Raw genomic sequence first — 23,167 nt, 5'->3', positions numbered from 1 at the left:
CATTACCATTAAACACGCCCCCCCCCCAACCCATTTGAATTAGGCGCCCTTACGCCCGCCGTATTTACACTACGCTGCCCTAAGTAAGGAGGTAAGTGCTTTGAGAATCATGTACTTTCCTCTCTTACTTAAGGCGGCGTAGTGTAAACACGCTAGGCTACGCCGCCGCAAAATAGCGCGCCTCTACCTGAATCTACCTATTAGTTTTTATCAATAAAAGTTATCCAATACAAATGCACTAGGTGGTGCACCATCTGTTTTGTTGTTGTTGCCCCCCTCATACTTACCTGAGCCCAATCTTGATCCAGCAGGGGCAATGCCTTGCTGTTTGTGTCTATGGATGCAGGTAGTGGGGCTCAAGAGCGAGCCTGTACGAGTGCCCCCCTTAGGAAGTAGCTTTCCGGGGGGGGGGGGGCTCAGCAGGGGGGGGAAGTATCCAGGAGCACTGGCGGGGGGACCCGAGAAAATGAGGATTGGGGCTGCTCTATGCAAAACCATCGCACAGAGAAGGTATAACAAAAAAAAAAAAACGATTACAATCACTTTAATCAATTCAAGCTGATTTTTATTTTTATGTACAGTGGGGCAGATCCACAGTGAGAGTACGCCGGCGTACTGTATCTACTGATACTCCGGCGTACTTTAAAATTTCCCGCGTCGTATCTTTAGTTAGAATCCTCAAACCAAGATACGACGGCATGGGTTTAATCCGACAGGCGTACGCCTTCGGATCGTAGATGCAATACTTTGGCGTCCGCTGGGTGGAGTTTGCGGCGTTTTCTGCGTCGGGTATGCAAATTAGCTATTTCAGACGATCCACGAACGTACGAGCGGCCGTCGCATTCTCTTACGTCGTCTGTAGTCGGCTTTTTCCGGCGTATAGTTAAAGCTGCTATTTTGCGGCGTATAGTTAGACTTGCCATGTTAAGTATGGTCGTCGTTCCCGCGTTTAATTTGAATTTTTTTTTTTTTTTGCGTAAATAGTCCGTGAATCGGGATGGACGTAATTCACGTCTAAGTTAAAGAAAATGACGTCCAAGCGACGTCATTTAGCGCAATGCACGGCGGGAAATTTAGGGACGACGCATGCGCAGTTCATTCGGCGCGGGGACGCGCTTCATTTAAATGAAACACGCCCCCTAATCGCCGATTTGAATTCCGCCGCCAGAGATAGACTACGCCGCCGTAACTTACGGCGCAAATTCTTTGAGGATTCAAAGCAGCCAAAAGTAAGTTACAGCGGCGTAGCGTATCTGACATATACGCTGCGCCGATCTATTTCTTTGTGAATCTACCCCAGTATATCTAAGAAAAAAATATTCCAAAGGACATTGGTTTTCCTGAATGATCATTGTGATAAGAATGACAGACTGAGGGCAATAAAATGCGTCACTTCTGGTGCAAAGTCTAGAATCGGGTCTGACTCCCTCCGGCTATCAATTAGTCACAATCATTTCTCCTCCCAGCGATCGGCAATGTAAGGAGGTAACTAGACAGGAATAACAAGTTCTTTATATCACTGACAGTAATTCTACTAAAGAGAACCTGTCCTGGAACAAATACACAGGCGTTGCTACTTCTAGAAATGTCAGCTGCCTGGTGGTCATTCGGATTCATATGGATGGAATTCTTTCCAAGGAACTGACCCAGAACATGAAGATCGGTAGTCCTGCGATCACTTGCTCCACACTTGTTCAGGGTCAGCGACTCAACCAATATTCAAGGCAGAAATAGGCAGACAACTCACATTTACAGGTCACAGCGATATCCCCAATGTATATCAGTCCACAGTTTCTCTTTAGGGCTTATTAACACGTGTGCTGCCCTCTGAAGAGCGACCCACAGAAAATCTATTTTAAGGAGGCATTTGACAGGCAACTGGGAAACATCATCACACCTCCTCACTTCCTGTTTCTACCCTCCGGTCCGTGTGCATTGCATTTTTTCCTGTCATTTCAGAGTGCCCGGGAGGTACAGAGCCCAGCCCTGCTGCCTACAGCCTGCCAAAGTCTAAGGACTGTACACATGTGCTTCCTAGGCGCACTAAAATACCAGGACTGGAGGAACATGGGCTAGACGCCCGGGGGGAGGAAGAACCTAACAGGGGTTCTAATCTCTCCCTAATTTCTCTCTATCCACTAAACCAGGGGTCTCCAAACTGTGGCCCTTTTCTTGCTTTTATTCGGTTTTTGGGGCACATTTCCTTCCACTGATAGGAGACACTATTCCTCAAACGGACATCAACAATGGGGCACTATTAATCCCACTGACACCAATAATGGGGCACTATTAATCCCACTGACACCAATTATGGGGCATTATTAATCCCACTGACACCAATTATGGGGCATTATTAATCCCACTGACACCAATTATGGGGCACTATTAATCCCACTGACACCAATTATGAGGCATTATTAATCCCACTGACACCAATTATGAGGCATTATTAATCCCACTGACACTAAAGATTGGGCACTATAAATTCCACTGACACCAACAATGGGGCACTAATAATCCCATTGACACCAAAATGGGGAACTATTAATCCCAATGACACCAACAATGGGGCACTATTAATCCCACTGACATCAAAGATGGGGCATTATTAATCCCACTGACATCAAAGATGGGGCACTATTAATCCCACTGACACCAATGATGGGGCACTATTAAACCCACTGACACCAATGATGGAGTACTATTAATTCCACTGATTCTAAGAAAGAGGCACAATTCCTCCCACTGACACCAACGATGGGGCACTATTAATTTGACTGACTGCGACAATGAGGCACTTTTCCTCCTACTGACACGAACAATGAGGCGCTATTAATCCCACTGACACCAACGATGGGGCACTATTAATCTCAATGGCACCAATAATGGGGCATTATTCCTCTTACTGACACCAATGATGGGGCACTATTTCTCTCACTGATACTAGAGACGCATTGTTTGCTCCCACTGAGGCCAGGGAAATTTCTGCTTCCACTGCCCACAGTCCGGCCCCCATAAAGTCTGGAGGACAGTAAACTGGCCCTTAGTTTAGTACAGGGGTCTCCAAACTTTCTAAGCAATCAACTAAAAAATGAGTTTTGGCTGGACATTTGCTTCGGAATATGCAATGAAAAAATTCCGTCTGACTTTTTCCATTGGAAATTCCGATCGTGTGTACGAAGGCATTACCCCGGATGCCTGCATACTTAGATGCGCCTCTTTTATTCCTCAACCATGTGAGTTGCTAAATGTTGTACCTTCATAAATGGAACCATATTGCTACACTTAGAGGCGCCTCTCTTCTATTTTATACTCTGTAGCTCCTGCTGGATTTTGCTTCTAATCCCCTTGTGGAGGCTGCTATCACATTGCTGTCATTTTTTAATATGGGCTATAAACTGAAAGACTCAGAGGTATATCTAGTGAAAATGGCGCCTATGGCAAGCACTTAAACTGCGCCCCTGTCAAAACATTCTAAAGCCATCTTTCAGATAACCTTAACAAAAAAACAGCTAACAATGGCCTGCAGGCACACACTGATACACAAATCACTGATGATGCCAACACACTGGCACATTCACACTCGTCAAAATACATTAGTGCACACAGTAACACAATCAAGGTACAGGGAGGGACACTGGGGACAGACAGAGAGGGACGCAGTGTGACAAGGACAGACAGGGATGCTGGGGACAGAGAGGGACTCAGTGTGATGAGGACAGAGAGGGACGCAGTGTGATGAGGACAGAGAGGGATGCTGGGGACAGAGAGGGACTCAGGGGACAGAGAGGGACTCAGTGTGACAAGGACAGAGAGGGATGCTGGGGACAGAGAGGGACTCAGTGTGATGAGGACAGAGAGGGATGCTGGGGACAGAGAGGGACTCAGGGGACAGAGAGGGACTCAGTGTGAAGAGGACAGAGAGGGACGCTGGGGACAGAGAGGGACTCAGTGTGATGAGGACAGAGAGGGACGCCGGGGACAGAGAGGGACGCAGTGTGACAAGGACAGAGAGGGACGCTGGGGACAGAGAGGGACTCAGTGTGATGAGGACAGAGAGGGACGCTGGGGACAGAGAGGGACTCAGTGTGATGAGGACAGAGAGGGACGCCAGGGACAGAGAGGGACGCCGGGGACAGAGAGGGACGCTGGGGACAGAGAGGGACACAATGTGATGAGGACAGAGAGGGACGCCGGGGACAGAGAGGGACGCCGGGGACAGAGAGGGACGCCGGGGACAGAGAGGGACGCTGGGGACAGACAGAGGGACACAGTGTGATGAGGACAGGGAGGGACGCCAGGGACAGAGAGGGACGCAGTGTGACAAGAACAGAGAGGGACGCTGGGGACAGACAGAGAGGGATGCAGGGAACAGAGATGGACGCTGGGGACAGACAGAGGGACACAGTGTGATGAGGACAGGGAGGGACGCCGGGGACAGAGAGGGACGCAGTGTGACAAGGACAGAGTGGGACACTGGGGACAGACAGAGAGGGATGCAGGGGACAGAGATGGACACTGGGGACAGACAGAGGGACACAGTGTGATGAGTACAGAGAGAAATGCCAGGGACAGGGAGGGTGCCGGGGGTGGAGAGGACACTGTGTGGGGGTGGGGGGCACAGGGGGACACTGTGGGGGGGGGGGGGACCAGGAGAGTATCATGGGGCCTCCTGTGGTCCTGTTGGGATCACATGTAGTGCAAAGTTTGCACTACATGAACTTTCACTGAATGTGGACTGTTTAATGAGCTTGTTGCACAATCACTGTATTTATGATATCTATGGCTGCTATGCATATTTATATAACCCATATTTAGCACTATATTTGATTGGCTGTGTCTGCTTGGCACACACACACACAAACACACATCATGATACACAGTATACACACACATACTGTATACAAACACTGTATACAAACACACACTGTATACATACACAGTGTACACACATACATACAGTATACATACACACACACTGTATACATACACAGTATACACACACATACAGTATACACACACACATACTGTATACATACACAGTATACACACATACATACAGTATACATACACTGTATACACACACACACATACAGTATACATACACAGTATACACACATACAGTATACATACACAGTATACACACACACATACTGTATACATACACTGTATACACACACACACACATACAGTATACATACACAGTATACACACACACATACTGTATACATACACTGTATACACACACACACATACTGTATACACAGGGAAAAGGGAGTAGCCGCTCCAGTGGGAACCCAGATAAATATCCTCCGTTGCAGACAACTCAGGTGCAGGCAATGCACTTGGCAAAAGCAGGAACAAAGATTGTCTCTGGACAGCCGCACTCTGAACAAATTGTAGCCTTTATTAAAAGAAGGACAGCACTACAAGGCACAGCAAAATAAAATAAAAGCTGACGCGTTTCACACTGAAACATGTGCTTAGTCATAGCTGTGACTTGTAGTGCTGTCCTTCTTTTAATAAAGGCTACAATTTGTTCAGAGTGCGGCTGTCCAGAGACAATCTTTGTTCCTGCTATACTGTATACATACACAGTATACACATACAGTATACATACATAGTATACACACACACATACAGTATACATACATAGTATACACACACACATACAGTATACATACACAGTATACACACACATACAGTATACATACACAGTATACACACACATACAGTATACATACACAGTATACACACACATACAGTATACATACACAGTATACACACACATACAGTATACATACACAGTGTACACACATACAGTATACACACACACATAAAGTATACATACACAGTATACACTCACAAACACATACAGTATACATACACAGTATACACACACATACAGTATACATCCACAGTGTATATACACACATAAAGTATACATACACAGTATACATACACACAGAATACACATAAACACACTGAAAAGGTACTGGAGAGGCGGGGCAGCTATAATCTTGGGATTTTTAGACCAAAAGGGTGTCGGTAAGGGACATTTCAGGGACAGGTGTAAAAAAACACATTTTTACATACTGTCCCTGGTTTTGCTGAGGCTGGCAACTCTGATGGGGCCCCCTAGTGGCATAGGGCCCTCAGGGAGTGCCCGAATGGTCAGTCCGCCCCTGTGGCAGTCACAGGGTTGGTGGGTGAGTGCCAGCTGTGTTCCTTGCCAGCTGTAGAAAATGATAGTAGGGGACCATAGTAGAGGGAGATGGAGTAATCCAATCTGGGTGTTACAAATACAAAGATTAGTTTTGACATATCCAGAATCAGATTTTTGATTCTTGTAATATATCTGAGATGGCAGAATGAGGGTCAGATAGCACTAAAACATGTTGTTTATTTGATAACTGAGTGTCCAGGAGAAACCCCAGGCTGCACAAATGGTTAAACTAGCTGGACCTGTTTTTCACCACTTTGAAGTTAGTCTCTGCCCCCCAATTACATTTCTGTATTGTCTGGGTTCAGTTTTAGCCAGTTACAGTTCATTCATTGTGTATGTCAGTAAGACACCTGCCAATCGTGGTAACCAGTGTCTGGTTTGAATCACATTGAGAGTCATATGTCATCTTCATAGCAATGGTAGTGGTGACCATGGTGCTGGATGTTATTTCCCAGCGGAATCAGGTATATGGCAATTAATATTAGTGACACAATAGAGCCCTATGGCACCCTGTAATGCATAACTTACAGCTTTGAAACTGGTGAAGGGACACCTTGGTCGCTCAGCACAGGCACCACTCAGACAATGCTTTGCATTTTCTTAACCACTTCAGCCCTGTAAAAAATCGGCTACTGAATGACCAGGCCATTTTTCGCGATTCGGCAATGCATCGCTTTAACTGACAATTGCGCGGTCATGCGACATGGTACCCAAACAATTTTTTTCCCCCACAAATAGAGATTTCTGTTGGTGGTATTTGATCACCTCTGCGGTTTTAATTTTTTGCGCTATAAACAAAAAAATTGCGCCAATCTTAAAAAAAAGCAATATTTTTTACTTTTTGCTATAAAAAATAATATAAATATTTTTTTCCTCAGTTTAGACCGGTACGTATTCTACTACATATTTTTGACAAACATAAAAAGTGTAGCGCATAAAATTAATAGATCACCCAATGAAAGGATGAATAAAAAGTGCATCAAACAAATGGTGAAAAAATTATGATGACAATATATCAACCAAAAAAGTGATGTATATTTATAGACACTGGATGGTGTATATATAAAATCTAATAGCCAGATTCAGTAAGACCTGCCTAACGTTAGGCAGGCGTAGCATATCTCGTATACGATACGCCGCCGTAAGTTAGAGAGGCAAGTGCTGTATTCACAAAAGACTTGCGTCCTAAGTTACGGCGGCGTAGCGTAAATGGGCCGGCGTAAGCCCGCCTAATTCAAATTGTGTTGAGGTGGGCGTGTTTTATGTAAATAAACCATGACCCCACGTAAATGACATTTTGAACGAACAGCGATTGCGCCGTCCGTGGACGTATCCCAGTGCGCATGCGTCGGATAGAATGCCTAAGATACGTCGAACACTGCCTACTACTTGAACGTAACTTACGCACAGCCCTATTCGCGTACGACTTACGCAAACGACGTAAAAAGATACGCTTGTTCCGACGTCCACGTCTTTGCATGGGCTGCGCCACCTAGAGACCAGCTTTATCTTTACGCCGGCGTATGTCTTCCGTAAACGGCATAACTAATTGCGATGGGCGTACGTACGTACGTACGTTCGTGAATCTGCGTATCTTGCTCATTTGCATATTCGACGTGGAGAACAACGGAAGCGCCACCTAGCGGCCAGCGTAAATATGCACCCTAAGATACAACGGCGTAGGAGACTTACGGCGCTCGTATCTTAGCCTAATTTAAGCGTAGATGGTTTCCAGAATACGCTTAAATTTTACGACGGCGTAGATTCAGAGTTACGACGGCGTATCTACTGATACGCCGGCGTAACTCTCTCTGAATCTAGCTATAAATAAATATATGTGAAAAAAAAAGGCCAATGTGATGAAAATTGGTGATAATAGTCTCAATGCCTGGGAATGAAGTGCAGTAAAGAAATACACCACCAATCATTGAAAAGGAAGGCTTACCAGAGATACTGTACCCTAATGGACATATGCCCAGAGGGTCAGTAAAGCAGGGTATAAACCACTCTCAGGCCTGGATCATCAGCTGCATTTTTCACGGAGACGTCTCGCACGTCAGTCAGAGAGGAACCCAGGGATCGAATCAGGATAAAGGTCGATTCCAGGGGTACCCAATGTGGGCCAAAATTTAAACCAAAATGTAGAGATGTAGGAGAAGAAGAGAAAGGCACATAGGGCCAGATTCACGTAGACTAGCGGCGGCGTAACGTATCGTAGATACGTTACACCGCCGCAAGTTTTCATCGCAAGTGCCTGATTCAAAAAGCACTTGCAATGAAAACCTACGCTGGCGGCCTCCGGCGTAAGCCCGCGTAATTTAAATGGGCCTGTGCCATTTAAATTAGGCGCGCTCCCGCGCCGGACCTACTGCGCATTCTCCGTTTTGAAATTCCCGCTGTGCTTTTTTTCGAACGGCGATGTGCGTAGCGTACTTCCGTATTCCCGGATGTCTTACGCAAATGACGTGAATTTTTAAATTTCGACGCGGGAACGACGGCCGTACTTTATACAGCACATAAGTGTGCTGTGTAAAGTTAGGGCACCTAAAACGACGACTAACTTTGCGATGGGAAACTAGACTAGCAGCGACGTAGCGAACGCGAAAAACCGTTGTGGATCGCCGTAACTACTAATTTGCATACCCGACGCTGGTTTACGACGCGAACTCCCCCCAGCGGCGGCCGCGGTATTGCATCCTAAGATCCGACAGTGTAAAACAATTACACCTGTCGGATCTTAGGGCTATCTATGCGTAACTGATTCTATGAATCAGCCGCATAGATACACTGAGAGATACGACGGAGTATCTGAGATACTGAATACTGAAAGGTACCAATGTTTAATGTAGGTAAAAACACTTACATTATAAAAGGTGAAAAGCGCTTTCAAATGTACAAAGTGGCAGCGGTGGAGGCCCACGACGCGTTTCGCATCAAATAGTGCATCATCTCACCCCAGACGATGCACTATTTGATGCGAAAAGCCTGAACGTGGTTTATACCCTGCTTTACTGACCCTCTGGGCATATGTCCATTAGGGTACAGTATCTCTGGTAAATATGAATAATGGGGGGAACTAATGCGCAAAACCACACTAACTAGAGCAATAAAAACTCAAATAAATTTAAAATTTAAAACTAAGCAGCAGCCACAACTAAATAGTGCTCACACACTGATAAGATATTAGTACAAGGGAGGGTAATGGCGCTTGCTAATAAACAAAGAGCAGAGTATTAATAAATCTTCTATATATATAAAACTCAACGTGTGTATGTATGTATGTATGTTCCAGCATCACGTCCAAACGGCTAAAGATATTAACATGAAACTTGGCACACATGTTACTTATATGTCAGCAACAAACATAGGATAGGTGGTTTAACCCTTACCCACCCCCATTTGCCATGGTCGGGGTTTTCCTTTAAAGTCCCATTCAACTCTATGGGAAATACATGTTACTTCATAACTTCCAAACGGCTGTACATATTTCGATAACACTTGGTCACATGTTACTTATATGTCCACTTAAACTATAGGATAGTTAATTTATCCCTTAACTACCCCCATTTGTGAGGGTCGGGGTTTTTGTTTAAAGTCCCATGCAAATCAATGGGAAATGTATGTTCCCACATAACTTCTGTACGCCTGGAGATATTTCAATAATACCTGGTACACATATTACTTATATGCCAAATAAAAATATATGACAGTTAAATTAACCCTTACCTACACCCTTATATAAAAGATGGGTATATTTATATTACTATGATTTTCCTCCCCAAAAGGTTAAGATAGGAAGACCAGGCAACGCCAGGTATTCAGCTAGTATATAATATAATGTATGTTCAGTTCAAAGTCCAAAAACGAAACCCGACAATCCCTAAGAGCCAGAAAAGATGTTTCACTCCTATTCAATGAATGCCCACCAACCATCAACGGGATGATGAGGGGGGTGAAGCGAGTGATAATTAATGAATATGTGAATAGATTAGTAGTATAAATAATACCACCAAACTGGTAGTAAAAAATAGCACTCTAATTAATATTGAAAAATGCACATAAAAATAATGGTGATACAAACAATAAATAATAAAAAACTGTGTGTGGAACCACAAGTATCAACCATGATCCACTAACAAAGTCAAAAATGTATAGTGAAACAAATGAATGCAAGTGGCAAAACATGCATAAAGATAATAAAAATTACAGAAAATATAATGTAAGTCTATGTGCACACTCAACACTCCAAAACTATGTGCAGTGGGAAATTTGAGATCAAGTGTTCAACAATAAGTCACGACAGAGTGCTTCAATCAGCATTAATTTTTAAGGTGCATAAGTGCTCCAATAAAAAACACACAGGAATGCTTACATCCAAAGAAGTTCCCACAGTGCAAACGTGCAAAAAAGGTGCTCCGTTTCCCCAAGCCTCTCACCTCAAAATGCTATAATGAGCCTATATGGATCTCCAATACTGCTGGCTTACCAAGACAGCAAATTCCGTTGATGATCAATGTCTCCCGGCCAGCCTGCTGCCCCACGTCACTTCAATCCCCCAGGTATTAGATTCCCAGGTCACGGCAGTAAAGCTCACAGGGTGGATGGCTCTCAACAAATAAACAATAGAAGCTCCATAGCGTAAAAACGCATAACAATTTTAATATGAAAATAAATGCACTTACAGTAAAGTTAATGACAGACAGCGTGTAGCGTGTATACAGGGTTTTCCCCCGCGAGCGGAGATGACGTCACCACCGGCTCTCCTCCTTGCGCGTTACGTGGCTGTACACGCCACTTACTTATAGGATCATACAACATGTACGACGGCACTATAAAGGGCAAGTTCCATGCGGATGACGCCACCCTTGGGGCTGCTTTAGCTGATTTTGTGTTAGTAAAAGACGATTCACGCTTTTCTGTCTCTTACAGCGTGATGAATGTGCTATCTCCATTCCGAATGCAAGTTTTACCAGAACGAGCACTCCCGTCTCATAACTTGCTTCTGAGCATGGGCGGGTTTTTCAGGTCGTTTTAGCCCACACACGATCATTTTTTACAACCCGAAAAACGACATTGTTTAAAACGTTGTTAAAAAATGCAGCATGTTCTAAAAAAATGTTGACGTTTTTCAGAAGCCGAAAAAGGATGTAAAAACCCACACACGATCATTTTAAATTACATTTTTAAAAAACTTCGTTTTTTACAAGCTGAAAAATTATTTTGTGTACGCGGCATTAGGCTTCCAACCTGTTAGTAAAAAATTATAAACTAACATAAAATAATTCATACGTCTTCATGAAGTACCCTTGTGATGATTTATTATAAGTGGTAAAACCACTGAGCAAAACAATACAAGTTCCAGCAGGCAGGCTTACAGTATATTTACTTATATTTATTCCTTGTAACCGTCGTTCATCAAGAATGCTAATTGTACCCACTCTGGTACCCACAAGAGGGCACACCTATAAATCCTTGCATGACACAATAGATGTAAACAATATAAACCACAAAATATAATATGTTCAGGGAAAAGTTAGCACCACATAATGAATACTTGGTAAAAATAGACATAAGTTTCTCTTGTGGTCGTGGCTGCTGTAAATACTTCTCCAGAACGGCTCATGAAACTGCAAGCTAGACAATTACTGCTTCATTAAAACGATGTGCAAAACACTGCTTTACAATAAAATGGAAGGCAGTGTTAAAAAAATAAAAAAAATAATACAAAAACTGAAATGAAGAATTATCTGTTTAGTGCATTATTTTGCTCTTTCTTTTAGCGTTATTGAACTGGCTGCAGTCCTAAATCTTGACTTAACAATTCACGCCGAAAGCGGAACAAGTTTTCACGCATCGATTTTTCCCTCTGCAAACTAAGTGCATTGATTTTAATGTACTATGTAATGCAACTGAACCAGCAAAAAAAGGATTTTTGTCAGGCTTCATCTCTAGGCTTTGTTAGTTTTAATCTATTTTTATGTGATTAGCAATAATTTGTACATTGCAAGTGTAAAAAGTCAATAATCTTCTTTTTAAATGAATTAAATGTGTAATGGGATGCATTCTCTTAAAGTGGAACTCCGGTCAAAATTTTTACTTTTTTTTTTTACATTTTGGATAAGAGTTATGCCTTGTACACATGATCGGAATTTCCGATGGAAAAAGTCAGATGGAATTATTTCATCGGATATTCTGACCGTGTGTATGCCCTATCGGACAGAAATTCCGTGTTAGAAAGAGAACATGTTTTCTTTTTTTTCCGACGGAAAAAAATTCTATTGGAAATTCCGTTCTGTCAGAAACCATGAATCAGATCGAGACAGAAGTACAGTTAAGTCGCATTTGTTTAGTAATAAAAATAAAAAGGTAAACAGAGTAAGCATAGTCAAAACATAGCCAGAGTTCAGTTACCGGATCGGGTAATCGGCCAAGCCAATGTCCAAGAGCCAGCAATAAAGATAGTAGTACAGCAAGCAAGATCTGTAGCCAGAGGGAACGTCAGTCAAGCAGGTCTTCAACAGGAACACAGGGGAAAGTCTCTTATGATGTTAACACAGGCGAAGGCAAAGAGCAAATGAACTGGAAGGCTTTAAAGCGGTAGTTCCCCCTCAAAAAAAATGTTACCCTTAGATTGATGCTCATTTTGTCTAGGGGAATCGGCTAGTTGTTTTAAAATCGAAGCAGTACTTACCGTTGTAGAGAGCGATCTTCTCCGCCGCTTCCGGGTATGGTCTTCGGGACTGGGCGTTCCTATTTTGACTGACAGTCTTCCGACAGGCTTCCGACGGTCGCATCACGAGTAGCCGAAAGAAGCCGAACGTCGGCGCGGCTCTATACGGCGCCTGCACACTGACGTTCGGCTACTTTCGGAAAATCGTGACGCGATAGATGCGACCGTCGGAAGCCCGTCGGAAGCCTGTCAATCAAATAGGAACGCCCAGACCCGAAGACATACCCGGAAGCGGCGGAGAAGATCGCTCTCTACAACGGTAAGTACAGCTTCGATTTTAAAACAACTAGCCGATTTCCCTAGACAAAATGAGCATCAATCTAAGGGTAACAATTTTTTTGAGGGGGAACTACCGCTTTAAAGCCTTCCAGTTCATTTGCTCTTTGCCTTCGCCTGTGTTAACATCATAAGAGACTTTCCCCTGTGTTCCTGTTGAAGACCTGCTTGACTGACGTTCCCTCTGGCTACAGATCCTGCTTGCGACACATATATTGAAATTTGACAGGTTCTTGACAAATTTTGAAACATATATACTGTACCCAATTTAACCTGTGTAAGAATGATGTATATATTTATTTTCAGCCCGGTATCATGAACCAGCTTACCTGTATCAGTCAGTGGTCACTGCAGGGGAGAGGAGGGACCACCGTCAACAGATGAGTCATAGGAGCTTGTGGTTGACTTCAATGCTACGGGCTTTTTCAGCCATTGTCAAAAGCTCTCCACTCCCCTGCAGCCGCCGCTGGCTGACACAGGTGATCACGTGACCAGTTTGGCCTGGAGCAGGATGAAAATAGGTAAGTATATACACCTTTCTTACACAGGTTAGTCAGCATAAGTATTAGGAGGGGGAGGGACTAGTTTTATTTTAACTATGAAAACTTTAAACTGTCCCTTTAAATCTTTTGTTGAAGATGGTCGGATGACGGGAATGCTCCCGTTTGACCTGGTGTCTGATTTTTGTTTTGTCGATTACACTTGCATGGAATAAGTCAGCATGTAGAAAACAGACGCAGAGACAAAGTTCAGAAATGGAATCTTGACGACAGCAGAACAGCTGGTAAATGCGTTTCCCGCTGTTTACACGGGAAATCAACTTGCTTGCATGTGCATAACAACTTATAATAGCATATCTTCTAATATACTTCACAGGATGTTCCGTAAGTTCATAACTCCATGGATATTAGTCTGGTTTAAAGTCACGTTCACAACTTGTTGAGTCCGATTAAACTTTCTGCCACTGGTATGTTTATCTGTAAAAAATCGTATTTCTTTTACAATGGTGGATCAGTAGATACACTATATGGTCAAAGGTTTGTGCACACCTGACCATCATACCAAGAGGAAACGTGGGAAATCACTTTCCAAAACTATGGCGCTGGCCTCTTTTGAGGTCTCCAATTCTCTGGGAAGACTTTCTAAAAGATTTTGGGGAGCGTCTGTGGAAATTTTAGTCTATTCACCGAAGAGCATTTGTGTGTTTCACAAAGGATTGATTATGTTTTTCAAAGTAATTACAAGATAATCGGAAACAGGAAGGAGTGGTATAGTATAATACAATTAGAAGGTCACAGTAAGGCTTACAAGGTCACAGAGGTACTGCTACTCCAGGTAAGTCCACACCCCACACACCTGCCGAGAGGGTTCTCACCCAGCTAGCAAACTGCACAATAAACAATAGAGATCCCGGATGGCTGCACTCCAACAGATCCGCTTAATTGATATGATAAAATTCCAACAGGCAGAATCACATGTAGTGGGGGAACAAGAGCAAGGCTAACCTTGCTCTTGTTCCCCCACTACATGTGATTCTGCCTGTTGGAATCATATCAATAAAGCGGATCTGTTGGAGTGCAGCCATCCAGGATCTCTATTGTTTACAAGGCTTACAAGGTATATAACACCGTATATGAGCAAAGAACATCGGCCAAAATGAATTGTGCAAAACAGCAAGGTAGCAAAGACGAGGTTCATATGTAGATCAAGTGCAATCTCCTAACCAGGAAGAGAAATGTTCTTCGGAGGGGAGGAAGGTCCCCAAGCTCTTGCAACCACCAATGCAAGAGAGGTGGGATGGGGTAGGGAGAAATTGGTGTGCCCATCTCCATATAAAGGGCTATAGAAGAATTGGATACAGAAAATAAAGAGGTGGAGGAAAAGGAAAAAGAGTGAGAGAGGGGACCCGCAGGCCAAATGCGGCCCTCCAGGCCATTTCATGTGGCACTCATACCTCTCCTGCAGCTGCCAGATAGCTCCAGCCCTCCTCTGGTCCTCTTCCAGACCCTTATGCCGCGTACACACGATCGTTTTTCGGGTTGTAAAAAAATGAAGTTTTTTTTTTTAATGTCATTAAAAACGATCGTGTGTGGGCTCCAGAGCATTTTTCACATTTTGAACATGCTCTAATTTTTCACGTCGTTTTTAACGTCGTGAAAAATGGTCGTGTGTGGGCTTTAACAACGTGAAAAAAACGTGCATGCTCAGAAGCAAGTTTTGAGACTGGAGCGCTCTTTCTGGTAAAACTAGCGTTCGTAATGGAGAACGCTGTAACAGACAGAAAAGCACGAATCGTCTTTTACTAACAAGAAATCAGCAAAAGCAGCCCCAAGGGTGGCGCCATCCGAATGGAACTTCCCCTTTATAGTGCCGTCGTACGTGTTGTACGTCACCGCGCTTTGCTAGAGCATTTTTTTTTTCACGATCGTGTGTAGGCAAGGCCGTTTTAATGATCGGGTTAAAAAATAAATTTTGTTTTTTCTAGACCATTAAAAATGTTGTTTTCTTTCTGCTTTCAAGCAATGCACCCAGCTTCATCCCAGCAGCATCATAAGGAAAGGGGGGTGCATTGTGATGTAAGGGAGAGTGGGGGACGCAACTTCTGATGGTGGGGTGGCTCTTGACATATAATGTAAGGGGGGGGGGGGGGGAATGTGCTGGACATCTAATCTTACAGATACAACCGGCCCTTTTAAGGGCAATCATAATGCTGATGCGGCCCACGATGAAATTGAGTTGGACACCCTTGGTCTATATTCATCCAAGGACCCAATCTAGGGACTCCAGACCTTGAGGTACTGGGTTGGCATGTCTTTAAGGATATATGTAAGCTTCTTGTGCACCATAATGCCCATGAGTCTCTGTTTTTTTATTTTTTATTATTATTTATTTATTAATATTAAGGAAAGGCTGTCATGCTTGCACAAGGGTTTGTCGGGGACCCAGGAATCACAATTTCTGTTGAAACAGACACTTTTAGTCTTTCTTTAGAAGCTTACAGTATACAACAGGATGACAATTCATGGGCACAATTGGAAGGCAGCAACAACAAGTTGTCACCACATAATGTGAAGTGCCTGGACAAGGACCTTTATGGTAGGATCCCCTGATATTATTATTCTAATGAAATTACCCTAAAGGATATTTAAACCTTAACAATGACCTTATTGTATTTGGTGTGTTTAATATACTATTGAAAGCACTTTGTTATATGTGTTTAAGTACCAAAAATACAGGTACCTGTTGATCCTGCCAGATATACGGTGAGCTCATAACTTCATGTGTTCTTCCTGTATATTGTTATCAGTTACTTTGTTCTCTAGAGATTAGAGAACCATGCCCTTCTATGTTATAGACCAGTGTTTCTCAACTCCAATCCTCAAGGCGCCCCAACAGGTCATGTTTTCAGGATTTCCATTATTTTGCACAGGTGAGTTGACCAGTTTTTCTGCGTTAGTAATTACCACAGCTGTGTCATCTGAGGGAAATCCTGGAAACATGACCTGTTGGGATGCCTTAACCACTTCCGGACCGCCGCATGTATATGTACGTCGGCAGAATGGCACGTACAGGCACATTGGCGTATCTGTACGTCCCTGCCTAGACGTGGGTCGGGGGTCCGATCGGGACACCCCCCCCCCCCCGCTACATGCGGCGGTCGGAAACCCGCGGGGAGCGATCCGGGACGAGGGCGCAGCTATTCGTTTATAGCCGCCCCCTCGCGATCACTCCCCGGAGCTGAAGAACGGGGAGAGCCGTATGTAAACACGGCTTCCCCGTGCTTCACTGTGGCGGCTGCATCGAATGTGTGATCCCTTTTATAGGGAGACTCGATCAATGACGTCAGACCTACAGCCACACCCCCCTACAGTTGTAAACACACACTAGGTGAACCCTAACTCCTACAGCGCCCCCTGTGGTTAACTCCCAAACTGCAACTGTCATTTTCACAGTAAACAATGCATTTTTAATGCATTTTTTGCTGTGAAAATGACAATGGTCCCAAAAATGTGTCAACATTGTCCGAAGTGTCCGCCATAATGTCGCAGTCACGAAAAAATCGCTGATCGCGCCATTAGTAGTAAAAAAATAAATAAAATAAATAAAACTATCCCCTATTTTGTAAATGCTATACATTTTGCGCAAACCAATCGATAAACGCTTATTGCTATTTTTTTTACCAAAAATAGGTAGAAGAATACGTATCGGCCTAAACTGAGGAAAAAAATGTTTTTATATATGTTTTTGGGGGATATTTATTATAGCAAAAAGTAAAAAATATTGAATTTTTTTCAAAATTGTCGCTCTATTTCTGTTTATAGCGCAAAAAATAAAAACCGCAGAGGTGATCAAATACCACCAAAAGAAAGCTCTATTTGTGGGGGGAAAAAGGACGCCAATTTTGTTTGGGAGCCACGTCGCACGACCGCGCAATTGTCTGTTAAAGTGACGCAGTGCCGAATTGTAAAAACCCCTTGGGTCATTTAGCAGCATATTGGTCCGGTCCTTAAGTGGTTAAGGACTGGAGTTGAGAAACACTTTTATAGACAACAGTGGGTGGAAAAGTACTGTTGTCCTATCCTATTTCTGTTGTCCTGATACAGTATAGTGAATTAGTGTTGTCAATGTGAAAAAATTATTTCCTCATGACACAGGGTTGAAAATGTAACTGCTCTGTTTTTTGGCTGGTCTATCTATTTTTAGAGATGAGATATATTCAAATCTGAAAGAAGCTGTTTAAGCAAATTTATCCAAAGGATGTTATAGCTGCACGCTCAAAACCATCCTGCTTGCAAGTCAAATCATTATTGAAATCCCTCTTCTTTAGAAAAAGTACATAAATATATCCGATCTTTGAAATCTGTATTAAATTGTATAAATATTTCTCACTCCAGATAACGTGGACCTACAATGCCGATCCCGGGGGTGTACCAGAAGGTGGCAGAGGGGCAGCAGTCTCAGAGGAAGACGGGAACGGTGGATGCCCCCAAAAAGTTCAAAGCACAAGACTTCAACAGCCTTCGGGAAACTTGTCTGAATAGAAGGCAGTTGTTTGAGGATGATGTATTCCCTGCCAGCCTCTATTCTATTGGACAGGATTTGCTGTCCCAGGACAAACTACTCAGCATTAAATGGAAAAGACCAAGTGTAAGTAACAAACCATTCAGGATTGGGGAGATTTATCCAGCAAGGGGCTGAGTGGAAAGGGGCAAACAGTGCTTGGCTACAATACCTTGTTTCCCCGAAAATAAGCCCGGGTCTTATATTAATTTTGCAGCCCTCTTGGAAAACCAAGGTAGGTCTTATTTTCAGGGTAGGTCTTACTTTCGGGGAAACACGGTATGTAGGCAAAAAAAATCAAACCTGACAATCAATGCCTGGAAAGGGTCCTTTAGCACCCAAAGTGAAGATGCAAACCTGTGTACCCCCCCCAATTTCCAACCCAGCTGAGAAAGAGCTTGATAATCTGTATGTACAGTGGCCAGATCACTTCATGGTACTGACTAATACTGGGCAGGGCCCTTTCATTGTAATCTTTTGGTTTAAGGATAATGGGGGAAGGATCTGGTAGATGGAAACTTTTATGTGATTTAGTCATAACCAGATGCAATGTTTCCACTAACATGCTCCTTACCCAAATTTTCTTCTGGGAACCAAAGTCATTTTTAATTCAAATGTTATGCAAGTCTAAAGCCTCATACACTACGAGGAGAGCTTTTGGTCGGGAATCCCGGCCGTGTGTATGCTCCTCGCAGTTTTTCAGATGGGAAAACTGGCCAAAAACCGCCGGACAAAAAAAGAGAACCAGCTTTCTTTTTTCCCGCTGAGAAAACCAGCAAACTTTTGGCGGTTTTTGGCAGTTTTCCTATGGGAAAAACTGCGATGGAGCATACACACGACCGGGATTCCCGACCAAAACTCCATTGCAGTTTTGCTGTCGGGAAAACCGGCCGTGTGTAGGGGGAAAGACTGACCGAGCAGGTTCTCGGCTTTCCCCTCGGGATTTCCGACAGGGACTTTTCCCGTCGTAAATCCCACACGTGTGTACAGGGCATATAGGGTTGATGGGACAGTTTGCCAGCTTTGTCCTCCACAGTGCTCTGTCCTCCACAGTGCAGGAGTCACCAAGGGCAATGATGAAGCAGGAAAGTCACCCATCATTTAGTGGTAGTACTCAGCGATTTATTTAGATTGGGGGAGTTGGCATTCTATACCAGTTGGCACACTCCAGTTTCCATAATAACACAATAATTATTATAATTATTAATCATCATCCATTATTTACAACACCGCCCCCATCACGACACCCAAGGCCTCTCCTGCTTCTGACCAACCCAACTGTTGATACATGGGCAAAAATTGGGTAGATATATATAGATAGATATTATATTTTGCAGGCAACAAATAGGCAATTGTAATATATGTTTAAAACAGCCAACACGCATGTAACAAATGGGCAATCTATTTTCCAATTTTCAATTTTAATCCACACAACCATTGTGTATGGAGGAATTTCTCCTACCCCTGCCGATATTCTGACAGAAGGACCAGCCACTGTCATAAAACACCGATCAGTGGTTGCAGCCAATTGGAAAACTTTTCAACATCACCCTTTGACAGAAGTCACTCAAGCTTCTGTTGCACAAGGATGGCCACACACTGATCAAAATTCAGCTTGTCCCTGCTAAACTACTTTACGTTTGTAAAGGAATTTTTTTTATCTTAATAGCTTCCTTTACCTTAATGCAGTGCTGTTTTCATGTCCTCATTGTTCGTTTTTGCTCTCAAGTTGTAATTCTTCTCTAATCTCCACACTTCCTGGTTGTCTGTTTCCTGATAACCACAGTACTGGAAGCTTTCTCTCTGTGGTCACTACTCAAGGAGGTGTGATTACTGTGTGTCTAAAACCCCTCAGCACCAATCAGTTTTGTTTTCCAAACCATTACTGCCCTGTATTGGCTCTGTGGCTCTGTACATCACAGAAGCAGGAAACAACATGCAAAAACGAAACTAGAAACTGCAGGAACATTATATGATTGATTTTTATTGGTTTTTAAAAGGAATTGGTTAACTATTATGTCTCTATACCCTGTAAACAGTAATTTCAGCATTCATTTTTTTTTTTTTTACAACTCCTTTAACTGTTAGCTTTGTGAATTGGGCTTTGGGAACTGTTAGTTTTTTTTTTTTTTTAAAGTAACAGAGATCAGAAGTTAGTAGTAAGTAATGCAGAGAATAGGTGTCAGAAGTAAGTATTAAAGAGTTTAAGTGTCAGTTGTTTGTAACGCAGAGTGCAGAGGTCAGGAGTATGTAATGCAGGGTTCAGTGGTCAGAAGTACCGGTAAGTAACGCAAAGAATAAGGGACATTAGTAAGTAGCTGAGTTCAGGTGTTAGTAGTAACGCAGAGAATAGGTGTCAGAAGTAAATATTGCAGAGTTTAAGGGACAATATTATGTAACTCAGAGTGCAGAGTACAGGAGTATGTAACACAGAGTGCAGAGTACAGGAGTATGTAACACAGAGTGCAGAGTACAGGAGTATGTAACACAGAGTGCAGAGTACAGGAGTATGTAACACAGAGTGCAGAGTACAGGAGTATGTAACACAGAGTGCAGAGTACAGGAGTATGTAACACAGAGTGCAGAGTACAGGAGTATGTAACACAGAGTGCAGAGTACAGGAGTATGTAACACAGAGTGCAGAGTGCAGAGGACAGTATTATGTGGCACAGAAAGCAGAGTGCAGAGGACAGTATTATGTGGCACAGAAAGCAGAGGTCAGAAGTAAGTAACACCAAGTGCAAGAGTCAGGATAAAGTAACAAAGACTTCAGAGGTCAGCAGTGTGTAATGCCGTACATACGATGGGAAATCCTGACAAAAAAAGTCAGATGTGAGCTTTTGGTTGGAAATTTCAACCGTGTGTATGCTCCATCAGAATTTTTCTGTCGGAATTTCCGTCATGAAAAATTTGAGAGCTGGTTCTCAAATTTTCCGACAAGTAAAGTTCTTGGAGGAAATTCTGATCGTCTGTATGCAATTCCGACGTACCAAAAACCACGCATGCTCTGAAGCAAGTCGATGCATGCTCAGAAGCATTGAACTTCATTTTTCTCGGCTCGTCGTAGTGTTGTACGTCACCGCGTTCTTGACGGTCAGAATTTGGTGTGACCGTGTGTATGCAAGATAAGTTTGAGCCAAGATTCCGTCTAAAAAAAATCCACGATTTTCCGATCGTGTACGCGGCATAAGGCAAAGGGCAGGGTTTGTAGCTGGATGCTGACACAGAAGGGTTGTGATCTACCTTTCACATAGCCATGATGAACAGGTAAATCATGACTGACATATTGCTGACCCCCTGAGTTAATCATAATGGTTTGTCTCATCTGCATCTAGTGGTTCATTTGCATAACTCTACATTACGTACATTAACAAACATGGAAAACAGGCTTGTAAACATGTGAAATTCCACCCATAAATTATTCTAAGGCGTACACTGTCACATATTCACCTAACAAAACCAAATTAGATAAGCATGAATTAAAATATAACAGATCAATCATTCTTTTTTAAAACAGAATATAGTGGAAGGAGCAAAGTCCTCCCACATTACAGAGTATTTCAAGATATGATGTCGAGTTTGGTAGAGGAAGGAGTAGAGTCCTCCAGCAGTACAGAGTATTTTAGGAGAGGAGAGTTAGATAGAGGAAAGAGCAAAGTTCCCCAGCATTGTTGAGCATTTCAGGGAAGGAAATATAAAGAGAAAGGAGCAGAGTCTTCCAATAGTAAAGAGTAATTCAGGAGAGGAAAGTTGGAGGAAGGAGCAGAGTACTTCAGTAGTGCAGAGTATTCAGGGGAGTAGAGTTTAGTTAGACAGAGGAAGGAGCAAAGTTCCCTAGTAGTGCAGAGCATTTCAAGAGAGGAGAGTTAGGCCTCGTACACACGATAGGTTAAACAGAGGACAGCGGTCTGATGGACCGTTTTAATCAGTCAAAACCGATCGTGTGTGGGCGCCATAGGTTATTTAACCATCGGTTAAAAAAAGCCAACTTGCTTTAAATTTAACCGATGGATTCCTAACCGATGGGAAAAAAACGATCGTTAGTAGGCACAACCATCGGTTAAAAATCCACGCATTCTCAGAATCAAGTCGACGCATGCTTGGAAGCATTGAACTTTGTTTTTTTCAGCACGTCGTTGTGTTTTACGCCACTGCGTTCTGACACAATCGTTTTTTTAACCGATGGTGTGTAGGCGCGACGGACCATCAGTCAGCTTCATCGGTTAACCAATGAAACCGGTCCATCTGTCCGTTCTTATCGGATGGACTGATCGTGTGTACGCGGCATTACTGAAGGCCTCTTGAGCCCCCCTAGGGAAAGAGAGCCTTGACTGATGGGGGCATGGCCAGGTACTGGACAAGGCGGTGGCCATGGCAGGATTGGCTACTAGGGGGGTGGGGTCGGGCCGGAGTTCAAATAAAAGGGACCCCCCCAGGGAATTCTGGGTCTTTTGGAAGCCCGCTGGAAAGAGCTGAGGGAAGTACTGACCCCTTACTGACCAGTTTAACCTCATTCCTAGCTTAGCCTTAGTCCCTCAGCCATGGACACCGAGCTGCTTTTGGCCAGGGTCCGTGAACTTGCCCTCCAGGGTCAGGCTGACTGGCTTTTTGCCCTTCTCTCCCCTGCGGTGGCCCCCCCTCCCCCCCACTACCGACTGGGGCCCCCAGGGCCAGGAGGAGAGTTCGCCCTCCTTCGCGCTGGAGCCCCAGTTCTTCCAGTGCCCCCAGCATTAACCCCCCCCTCCCTCAACCTGATGCTGTCGCTCCCACCGGCCCCGTCCTCTCCCCTCAGGGGAGGCCTGGTAGTGCGGCCTGTCGCCGCCGGGGCCTCGCCCGGCGGGCATCCCCATCCCCTGATGCGGCGGTTGTCCGCG

The 23,167-nt window shown here is 43.8% G+C and overlaps 1 protein-coding gene across 1 annotated transcript in view; it reads left to right on the top strand.

Annotated features, from left to right (window-relative positions):
* Positions 1–23,167, top strand: part of LOC120937816 (calpain-13-like) — a 178,679-nt gene that overhangs the window by 11,583 nt on the left and 143,929 nt on the right. Inside the window, exon 2 of the mRNA XM_040351314.1 lies at positions 18,128–18,380. Coding sequence (XP_040207248.1) covers positions 18,144–18,380 — 237 coding nt within the window. The 5' untranslated portion in view covers positions 18,128–18,143. The remainder of the gene's footprint in view (positions 1–18,127; positions 18,381–23,167) is intronic.

This window comes from Rana temporaria, chromosome 4 (genome assembly GCF_905171775.1).
Source record: "Rana temporaria chromosome 4, aRanTem1.1, whole genome shotgun sequence".
NCBI classification, from domain to species: domain Eukaryota; kingdom Metazoa; phylum Chordata; class Amphibia; order Anura; family Ranidae; genus Rana; species Rana temporaria.
This window is presented reverse-complemented; position numbering and strand designations above follow the sequence as displayed.